General features: G+C 41.7%; 1 protein-coding gene across 1 annotated transcript; it reads right to left on the bottom strand.

Annotated features, from left to right (window-relative positions):
* Window positions 1-869: 869 nt before the first annotated feature.
* On the bottom strand, window positions 870-1,920 carry LOC4337910 (uncharacterized). The gene has a single exon (XM_015783305.3). The coding sequence runs from the start codon at window positions 1,650-1,652 to the stop codon at window positions 1,140-1,142; it is 513 nt and encodes a 170-aa protein (XP_015638791.1). The 5' UTR covers window positions 1,653-1,920; the 3' UTR covers window positions 870-1,139.
* Between the last annotated feature and the right edge of the window lie 9,732 nt (window positions 1,921-11,652).

Genomic DNA, 11,652 nt, shown 5'->3' with positions numbered 1-11,652 from the left:
ACCCAAAAAAGCAAAATTCTTCAGCAGAGAATAAGCAAAAAATTCCATCTAAAACAGGAAAAAGTGATTTCAGTAATGTAAAGTATAATATTCCTAATGTAAAGTATAATATTCACAAATAGCAGATATTTCTATGCAGGGTATGCATTTGTCATCTTTAGTGCTCAAAATGTACCCTTTTTTGCATAGATAGTTTGCAGTTGCCCTCATTTTTGATTTTTTTTAGGGCATCGATTTGATGCATTAATTTGTTAAAGCTTGCATTGAGTAGTACTAGTACAGAAAGCATTAAGGCAAAGCTTCAAGGAGGAGGGTATCAATTAGTGCAAAGTTATAATAGTTATTAAACTATATGCCCTGGTAGCTGGCTTTACTTAAAAATGTTGCTTGCTAGGGTGTCTTTTTGTCAAGCTCCTTAGGAAATTAAAGAAAGCAACCATTATTCATTCATGGTCTAATGATGTATGTCTCCCACTATTAGTTAGCCGATGATGATGAGAAACTAAGGCATGATGGGAAACTTAATTAATACAAGTTAATTAAGACTTGATCTCCAATCTAAACATCCTAGTAGAGCTTGGTAGTATTTGAGAACAAGCTTGCTTAATTGGAGGGATTAATTGGAGTAAGTAGTAACCACTGAGATTGATGCACCTTGCAAATGGTTTGACCATTAAAGGATGATCAAGTCTAATTAAGATTAGACACCAACAACTTTATATACAAGTTGGCACTATATGATTTTCTTTCTTGTGAAAATAAAATGTTATGTGCATGTCTTCATTTGTTCTCTTTTTCTTCCTCGAGCCAACCAAAGACTTAATTATTTCCTAAAAAAAACAGAGCAAGAACAAGAACAAGAACAAAAATAAGAATTCACAACCCTTCCTCTACATGTTCATCATATATATATACTAGCAAGGGTAAAACATTACATGGATGTACACTTACAAAAAAAATAGAAAAGAAAAACATGGAAATTAACCATGCACTCAAGTGAGAAGATGACACCCATGCAAAACACCATCAACCCCCCTTAATACCACAAACCAAAAGAAACAAAAAAAAAAAAGAAAAGAAAAAAAAGATTAATCATTAATGCACTAGTGCTAAGCTCTCTCCGTCTCTCTCTCTCTCTCTCAAGTGTCCTCTACGATGCACTCGAGGTGTGGCCTCCACGCCGCCGTCCGGCTGCCGGCGCTCATGCGCCGCCGGTGCAACGACGACGACCTCTTCTCCGACGACACGTCGCGCACGTGACGACGGCCATTGCCCCCGTGATCCGACGACGGCGCCGCCTGCTTGCTCTTGCCGTGGCGGCCGCTCGCCGCCGGCGTCGCCGCGGCGGCGCCGCCGCCGCTCTTCTTCTTTTTGTCCGGCACGGAGGAGGCCGGGATGAGGAAGTAGATCTCGCCGCGCTCCAGCTCGGAGTCCGGCGAGACGATGAGGATCGTCCTGCGCACGGCGACGGCGCCGCCCTGGGAGCAGCACGGCTTGCTGAGGACGTGGTTGGGGTTGGCGGCGAGGATCTCGCCGGCGGCGACCGGGCGCCCGTACTCCTCGACGCGGCCGTTGAGGTGGACGATCCTGATCAGGTCGAGGGCGCCGCAGGGGAGGACGCAAGCTAGGCAGCATCTCAGGCTGTTGCCCATTGTAATTAATCTTCTTAATTAACCTCTCTCTCTCTAGCTTAAGTTTGCTAATGACTTTCTCACTCTAATTAGCCTCTTAATCTCATAGTCATAGCTAGCATCGATCCCTCTCTTCTTCAGAATGTTGGGGGGTGACCAATGCTTATATAGTGGCCTAGCTGCCAAGATGGTGTCCAGAGATGCAACATGTTCAAGGGAGCCATGGGTCTTGGTTAATTAATTCATTAATTTTGTTTTGTCATGGTCTTTGCATTGCTTGAAGGGCAAAAGAGGCCAAGGGGAAAAATATAGATATATAATGTGCATAGTTTGGTGGAGAAATATTTTAGGGATAAGGGATATCAAAAGATGGCCTCATGTGTTTGCTAGCCTTATCTTAAGTACTCATCTAAGGACAAGTGTACTGGAGTACAACTACAAACCCCCATGTTCACTAGAATTTATGGAGGCAATTTTCTTTCTCTCTCTCTGTTTTTTTTTTACTGTCTGTCTACCCTTGCCTCAATAATTCCCACAGCACATTTCCATGGTCAAGCTGCCTATCTGTACATTGGTTGTACACAATTAATGGTACATTACATGCATGTGTAGGTAGTAGACCTGTTAGTGTGTGGTTGGATGTTGAATTTCAGGTATGGGTTTTTTACATAATCTATTTGTTGTATATTTATCAGAAAGGTAGTGCCTCAAATTCATAGTCATATTTTCAACTAGTCATCACTGAAGCAATCAAGAAAATATATGCAGTACTAAGAAGTAATCAAATAATTACCATGTGCTTGATACAGTTAATTTCCAATTTTTCTCATGAATATTATTTTCAAAAAGCATTGAAGCACTTACTCAAATATCGACACCTCCTTTGGATAAAAATGAAAATGCAAGGTGCCACAATCTCACAAAAACAATATAGTATATTTTAAAAAATAACAATATCGCACAACGTACACATGATCTATCTTACTATATTAATGTAAAAGGAATGTATGCATAGTAATTTCTTAATAGGAACAAAGGACATGCATCTTAAAAGTTGCAAAATTTCAGGAGAAGACATAGTACAGAGTGATTTTGTTAGCTGTGGCAAAGCTACCCTAGAAAATCTACATATGGTTAACAAGAATCTACATTAAAAGTAGAGTCAGATCATGCATAGAGTACTAGCTAGCTAGTCCTCTAAAAACTTCTCTATCCTATTTCTTTAACATCAACGAGTAATTAAATTGCATAATAACTTAATAAAGTATAAAGTAAAGAATACAAAACATAGCTAGGAATGGTGAGATTCTAGTTGTTTAGATTTTACATGAAAGTTATAATTAATTGTCACAATATCCAGGCGGAATCAAAAACAGAGCATACCTAATACTCAAGGAAAATTGCCCTTGGATTTGACCTTTGGTTTATCAAAATTCATCCCTTCCCTTAGGAATGGAAATTTTAGCCTCCTTTAATTTGTCCCAAACATGCTCGTTAAAAAAAATTACATGCCTATATATACTCCAAATTTCCTACTAAAAGATAACCTTTGATCAAACAAGTCTTTAGCTTTTCCTTAATTTGTGTGTTGACGCACTCAACAAACCAGAGACCCAACCATGCAAACATATAGTATGTTCTTTTATCACGCAAAAACGTTCTATGCTACTACCAGATAATCTCCCATCAATCCATCATCATTAGTCAACCCAAGTACCCACAAACACACACACAAAAGAAACATCAACATTACTTCAGAATTCCCCTAAAAACATTATTTTAGAATAAGTAGAAATTTCTACTTTGATCTGGCCCAAAAGAAAGTCCTTTTAGCAAATTTTAGACAAATTAGCACTCAACGCAAATGACCGTCATGCCCTTATTTAATGTTGTTTCTAATGATTGAACATTACTCCTAATCCACCCTGCATATATATACAGATTTAACGTGCATGCACACAAAGTTAAGCCAATTAGTCCACTTGATTGGCATTCTCAATTAAGTTAACTAGATGTCCCGCTCTTTACCGCGGAATATATATTAGATATTTGAGAAATGATGAAATGATTTGGATTGAAATGTTATGAAAATGATTTGAGAATGATGATTTAGCATGTGTATGTTTAGTTTTAGAATGAAATAAATTATAAATATAATTACTATATATTTACATATTGAGCTTTTTGTGCTTAATGGGTTGATATGACATGCTACTAATAAATACTATATGCTTGTATGTTGAGTTTTAGGTGTTAGAAAGAAGGGATTAGTTGGGTCAATTTTTTTTACATATATATTCTGAATGATAAAAACACAATCTTTTCTTAAGACGGAGGTTGTATATCATACTTGCATAGCCGATCAATGTACTTCTAGTTAACAAAAAGAAAAAGCCTATTAACGTACTCATATTTTTTTACCTCATGATGAACTCCTATTAAGCCTATTGCATGTATGTACTCATTTTTTTCTAAAATAAAAATAGCATTTATGTATACATGCATGTATATTTGTTTTACCATACTATGATTAGATCAGACAAGAATAGATTAGATCTCAATGATAGCCGTAACCCTAGCCAAATTATTGGGCAACAGCAATTAAACACTACTCTGTGCCAAACGTGCGCTGTCCTAGCTACTACACGTACCCGTGTGATTGCTGATTTTACTAATGAAATTGCAGGCCAAGTTGCTGTAATTAATTGAAATAAAACTATGCACATTTGCAAACTTTGGTCAATGCATTAGCCAGTTAGGTGCCACCGTACGTGAGATGCTCCTAGATTGCGTTAATTACACAGAAGAAACTAATCATTTTTGGAACGGATACGTACATATGTACATATGCACACGTACACCCTGCATTTATTTTGTCACTTCAAGACTGGTTTATGAGCTGTTCATTCTTGAACAGCAAATTATTAAGCCGTCAAATTTTTTCTTAATTGCCAGCTATTGATACACTTCACCTGGCTTGCATTAATTAAGCACCTGGCTTTCATCTTAATTAGCTTGTAAAACACATTTGTCTTGCTTGATTTTATGATGATTGAACTGGAACGTTTAAAGGCTGCTTGGCGTTCCTAATTTTTCGAACAATTTTTAAGCTTTCTCGTGTGTTTTGGTTAATTCTTCTTGATGACTGGTTTTCTGATTACAAGTTAACCTCCTTGGCGACACCAATGTTATATATGATGATAAAATTATAGGGCATAACTTCATCCACCATAGTTCATTTTTTTAAATTTGTTTAATAAATTATATAAGTGAATGGGCTTTCAACATATCTGTGAATTTTGTGGCGATGATGTTAAGAATTTTCTGGTAGTCTCCATCTATTTAAGTGTGACTTTAACAGAGTATGTTGATGGGTTTGTGTTAGTAAATTTTCCGTGTAATATTGCATTTTACATCAAGTGAAAACGCACCCGGTTTCGCTTTGCACCAGATTTAGCATGTACTTGTACTTTGCACCAAGTTGTATTGAAATAAGTTTCACTTAACACCATGATACATAATCAAATTTACAAAACTTTCATGGAGTTTCATAAAATCTAAAAGAAACGTTGTGAGACATTATCTACATTCAAGAAGTTTCATAAGTTTCAGACATATTTTATAAGATTTCTCTTCAATTGTATGATTGCAATCTAGTGTAAAGTGAAACTTATTTTGATATACCTTGATGTAAAGTAAAAGTATGAGTTAAAGCCGGTGTAAAATGAAACAAGGTACACTCTACTTGATGCTAAGTGAAATTTACTAAATAAAACCTGTTATATGTACCATACCGTTTTCTCAATTATTATTGATTACTTCCTCCGTTTCATAATATAAGTTATTCTAGCATTTCCCACATTCATATTGATGTTAATGAATCTAGATAGATATATGGATATGAAAAATAATAGAATGACTTATATTGTGAAACGGATGGAGTAGTTAATTTACAGAAAGAAAAATAATGCTTCGTATCCTGCCCTGCTGCACTGACAGAGACACCATGACATTTCAGCACCAAATCCGGATAGGGGTGATTGGCTACATATATTCTAGTCGACGCAGGATCAGAAGAGATACTTTATCAGCTTTCACAGCTAAAAACTGAAACTAAGATATCTTATCACTGTGTGATCACATCAAGGCAGTACTATATATTGATCAATCTGTGATTAGTTTACTGACAAATCTGCTTTAATCTGTGTATGATCTTTCTCGTGATATCGATGCACAAACTCCGAGATGAAGTGAAAGAAATAGAGATGATGGGCTAATCACATCGAGCATTGTGTTAATCTTGGGTGATATAGTAGCATGTGCGATTAGCTAATGACATGCTCTTGCAGTTACATGCCATTCGCAGCATAACGGCGCTCAACATGCATGTAGCAGCAGTCTTCATTGCTGTACATCATTCGAATATTTTTGTACCCCGGCCCAGTCTCCAAATATATAATTGTCATTCTTTTTCTACTTAGATTCTTATGCTATCAACTCTAACTAGAAATTTTTCATTGAATTTATATGCGTGAGGTATGTCACGAGTTATTTTAAGTCATTACACATAAGGCAAAAATATAGAGAAAAATAGCAGTTAAATGTAATACCTCTCGTCTCTCGATATCTTCTAAAAATCAAGGAATCTGAAAACCCTATACCAATAAATTATGCATATACTCCCTCCGTCCCTTATATTTAGAGACGGAGGGAATAATTTTTCTAAAAATCAAGGAATCTGAAAACCCTATACCAATGAATTATGCATATACTCCCTCTCCCTTATATTTAGAGACGGAGGGAATAATTTTTTATATGGTATATCGAATGTGTAAAACTTATTATGGTATCTATGTTGCTAAAGAAAAGACTGGTTTGGAACTATATTATGGTAACATCACGAATACAATCAAACATGGATTATGGATTGGTACCAGTAAAAACTAAAAACAATTAATAGTGTGCAATACAACGTGTATTATATTACTTCCTCTGTCCAAATAAAAATTAATCTAGAATTATATTTGATATTATTTAGTATAATAAATCATGTCAAGATTTATTATACTGGATTATATTGAATTAATGTTAAGTTGGTTTTTATTGAGACGACGATCAAGAGGTAGAGTAAACTTATGGTCGTACGGTACGATCAAAGTGGGACGTGGGAAGCGGTGGAAGCTTCGTACCATCGAGCCCTGGTCGACGTGGACGCAATGGGGCCCTCCCACGTGCATCGCCGTTGCTCGCACGTGCTCCCCCACTTTAAGATTCGCGCACACTTTCATGCATCTCCACTAATAAGAGCAGGTACAATAGCAGGCTATAAGCCAGCTGTAAACATATTTTAAGGTGATAAATGAGGAGAGAGAAGGGTAGCGGGCTACAGATTTGTAGCCAGCTGTAGCACGGACTCCAAGACACAGTGTGTGTATGACAGGTGGGACCAGATATTAATAGTGTAGTATGTAACTATTGTATGAATGAACTATTAGATTGGCTATAGATAAATTGGAGCTAGTAGTTGATTATATTATTGAACTTGCTCTAATACTACAGTAGCTAAAGACAGACAAAACACGAGTGCAGGTAGTTGCTAGTAGCTAGCTACTCTACCAAGACACCCAAATTCCTAACTCCAATGCAAAGCTCGATCAGTGGGCTAAGCTTGTAAATTGTGTTGGCTAATTACGTCTGTTAGCTTAAACGTGCTTTAATTGTTGCTTTTCATTAAATTGGAGCTGCCTAATTACCTGCGAATGTAGAGCTACTATTGATGCAAAGAGTTCCGTCCAAAAAAAAAACTATCAATGCAATGATAGGTGATTCGGTCCAAATGTTATCCATGCTCAAAGTGTAAAATTATGACATTAACATATGGGAAATTTTATCATCCTTACAAAAAAGAGTACCGAAAGGTACATAAATTTTGGTACATGAGGCATTAAAATTTTAGTACATTCAGATATTTTTTTTAAGTACGGTAATTTATTTTTCTTAACATACGGTTAAATTTGTGAAAGTCATAGTTTTTACAGGATTTTTTTTATTTTCACAAAATTGTTGACTTTCATACAGCCTTGTGTTTGAGGCGATTCGTTCACCCACACGTGAAAATCAAACTTATTTGCAACCTAGAAAAACGTTTTGTTCAATGTAGAAAGCATCTTTTAAGTACTGGTAACAGCTAAACCAAGCTAACTAGTTTGAAGAGTACAAACTAGGGCACACATTATCACACATCACACTCACACTGCTATGTAAGAAAAAAAAATATGTGCGTGTGATCCCAAACACACGTCTGTTGGAAAGAGAATGGAGAGACAAAACCTAGGAGACACAAAGTCGAAACAAATAAGACACGTTTTGAAATAGATTGGAGACATAAAGCATCAATGCGTGGATCCACCTCTCCTAAGACTACTATACTCTTAAGGCTACCAGAGGTAGATCTACCCCTCCCTTAAGGGTCTACCAGAGGTGGATCAAGCTTGATCACCGGTGATGGATCCACACCCTTACCTTGGCCACCAGCGATGGATCTACCGCACCAGTAACTGCTCCCGCCTCCCGCGACTCAAAGTGTGCCATTCTCATGGCCCCCTTCTACTACTCGAAGCGTGTGTCACTTATGGTCATGCCGTGGCTCAAAGCCCATCATTCCTATGACTGTCTTCGCCGCCTCATGCATCGCTGGTCGAGGGGGAGGGGGAGGGGGGAAGACTGGAGATGTCAATAAGTGTAAAACTCTTAGTTCACCTACAAAAATAGAGGGGGAGGGCGGGGCATGATTTTTTTTTAAGTAGTGACTTGACTTCTATGTCGGTAGGCTGTTGGTGCACCGTGCATGTACTCCCTCCATCTCTAAAAACAAACCTAATATGATGTGTTATACATATACATACTAATGAGTGTTACATTTCATAGTAGGTTTGTTTTTCAGGGGCTAAGGGAGTACTAGAAAAGATATTTATGATATGCAGCGATGTAGGATGCCCTATGTTTTTTTTATTGAATCATTCAATGTATTCATGTAATAAATTGGATTAAACAAGCTAGCCTTTTGAAAAGAAAAGAAAACATTAAACACATTTACAACTCAAAATGCACCAGCAGAGAGAGAGAAAACACATTTACAGCTCAAAGTATACAAGCAGAGAGAAAGGTTGACAAAGTCGGGCTCAAGTGCTCAACGAACAAACTCCGGGTTAACGCTGTCAAAGCCCAACTTCCAAAGTGAGGCCCAGCCGAGGTGTTGCTTTCCTCAGGGTAGCATCCAAACAGCCCCTAAGGAATAAGTTCACTTAAGGTCCCTCATTTGTCATCGAGTTAGAAATTCATCCCTGCGGCACAAAACCGGATACAACGCATCCCCCAACTTATAAAACCGTGCAAATGAGATCCCTCAGCATTATTGTGGTTTTGGCTGACGTAGCGCTCCTGTGACTAGGTCTTCGTCAAACGTGGCATTGACGTGGCGCTTACATGGCAATTCAATCGAAAAAATAATAAAACTCGTGGGACCCACATGTCAGTTGCAATAAAAAATTATAAAAAAAAGTGGGGCCTGTGTGCCACCACTCCTGCTCTTCTCTCAATCCCCCCTATCTCTCTCTCTCTCTCCCTCCCTTGCAAGTAGGCGGCAGGCGGAGGGCACGGAGCGGCGGGGTAGAGCGAGGCGGGCAGCAGGCAGAGCAGGCCGGCGGAGCATGGTGGGCAGCGGGCGGCGGCCGAAGCCCGAAACAAGCCGGTGGAGTGGAGTGGGCGGGCAGCCGACCTCACCCTCTTGCCTCTTTCAGCGGTCATGGTGGCGGCGGGGGGGGGGGGTGGGGATAGGGCTGACGGGAGGAGAACAGGAAGGAAGAGCTGAGGAACGGCAATCTCGTGCACCACCTGCTGCTCCTCCACCTCTGCTTCGGGCTGTTGCTGTCGGCCACCGCTGAGGCCATCTCGTCTCCTCCTGGTGGACACGGTGACCGTCATAGATCCAGCGGTACTTCATCCCTGGGCCCACCTCGTCGTCGTCCTCTGTGCCTACGAAGGAGTTCTTCATCCCAGCAAGGGGTTGTTGCTGTTGCCGCCGCCACCTGGTGCGCGTCGGACGAGGCGATAGCCATGGACACGGGCAGCGGGTGGGGGAAGTAGACGCTGACATCGGCGACGGGTTTTCCCCAAATCTACCTCCGTCATCCGCCATTGACGAGCTCGAGCAGCGACTCGCCGTTGCATTCTCTTTTCCCTCCTTCCGGCGCACATGCGAGGAATCGCAGCGGGAGAGGAGTCGTGGTGGCGGCCGGAGTGAGAGGAACGGCGCATGACGGTGGGAGAGAGGAGCAGCGGCTTGCGGGCAAGAGGAGCGGCGCGCGGTGGCCAGCGGGAGAAAGGAGCGGCGTGCAGCGGGCGGTGGGTGAGAGTAGTGCCGTGTGGCGGTTAGCGGGCAAGAGGAGCGATGCGCACCGGCGAGAGAGAGGAGCGTCGACCGACGGGCGAGAGGAGCGCCGCGCGGCCAGCCTACCTGCCTCTCCCTATGTCATCTGGTGAAGAGATCTGATGGAAAAGGTGGGACCCACTAACATGTGGGTCCCACTATTTTTTACTGACATATGGGTCCCGCATATTTTGTTTATTAATTTTGTTGTTTGTTAATTTTGATCCTTTATTTTTTTTCGCTGGTCAAACCACCACGTTAATGCCACGTAGGATAAAAATCTAGTCAAATGAGCCACGTCACGTAGAAGCCACGTCAGCCAAAACCGGTGTCAATACTGCTGAGGGACCTCATTTACATGGTTTTATAAGTTGGTGGATGTGCTGTATCTAACTATTCTGGGCGACGAAAATTGAGACCTGGAGTGAACTCATTCCCAGCCCCGAACACCCCCTAACCTTGTTTTCTATAATAAAGCCCTCCAAAGATGCTGGAGTTACAGCCCCATGCCACCGGATGCGATGTTCACGTGAGGTTCAATTAGAGGTACGGTACTAATATTGGATTAATTGATTGCTGAGAGGAGAATTTTCTCTACATCATAGAGAGAGAGAGAGAGAGTTCCTGTGCGTGCGTAATTAAACAGCAACAATGCTGCGCTGTTGGCCGTCTTCCTTGCCAAGCTTCCTGTGCGTGCGTGCAACGACGGTCTATTTGTTTGGAGGGAATTGGTGATGGGAAATGAGAGTTTATAATATCTGGAAGTTTAAATCTGTAGTTTGGTTGGAAGACTTGAGAATACAAGGGGTTTGGGATGGGGAATTAAGGGGTCCAATTCCCACCAATCTATTATCTGAGGAAGACCTGTTAATTCGTGAGATTTGGAGGGAATTCGATGTGAAACTAAAAAGGGATGGGGACTAAAAATGTAACTCACGTGACTAATCCTACAATCAACTCCCTCCTTCAAACTCCCATTCCTCTTCCTTTCTCTTGCCAAACAGTTCGCGAACGGCTGGAGGATATAGTTAGTCTAAAAAGACATTATAAGAAATTAATTAAGTGTAACTTGGGAGCATTTCAATGATGGGCTTGTACGCTTGTGTGTAATTCACTGGAAGGAGTCGAGGTGCAGTTGGAGAGGAGCTCCGCCACCGCCGCCGCCGCTGTAGCGCGTCGTCGTGCGCCGCCACCGCCGCCGCCGCTGTAGCGCGTCGTCGTGCGCCGGCGGCGAGATGGAGAGCGCGGACGGCCGGTAGACGGCGGCGGCGGCGGAGGGCGCCATTTCCACAGGCTTTCTTGAAAGGTTCTTGCCGTCCTAGCCGATGGAACCGAGGCGGAGGTAGAGGAGCGGGCCGTGGCGCGCGGCGAGGCGGTGGAGTGCCTGGTGCGGCAGCGGCGTGAGCAGGTGGAGGTGGCCCAGGATGGGCAGCCCGAAGGGGCTCGGCGGGAGGCGCTGGCCGCTGGTCCGGCCGGCCGTCGGACCTCCTCGCCCCGACGACGTCCTCCCCACCCTGGCCGACCGCTGCCGCCGAGCCGCTGGAGCCACGTCCTCCTTCCCTACCTTTCCCTCTCCTCTCTGTGTTGGTGCAT

Source organism: Oryza sativa, chromosome 5, assembly GCF_034140825.1.
Source record: "Oryza sativa Japonica Group chromosome 5, ASM3414082v1".
Classification (NCBI taxonomy): domain Eukaryota; kingdom Viridiplantae; phylum Streptophyta; class Magnoliopsida; order Poales; family Poaceae; genus Oryza; species Oryza sativa.
Note: the sequence above shows the minus strand (reverse complement) of the source record. Positions and strands in the feature narration are given on the sequence as shown.

What these genes read in the sequence shown, in the direction of transcription:
- LOC4337910 (XM_015783305.3), bottom strand. Translation starts at nt 1,652, where the DNA reads ATGGGCAACAGCCTGAGATGCTGCCTAGCTTGCGTCCTCCCCTGCGGC.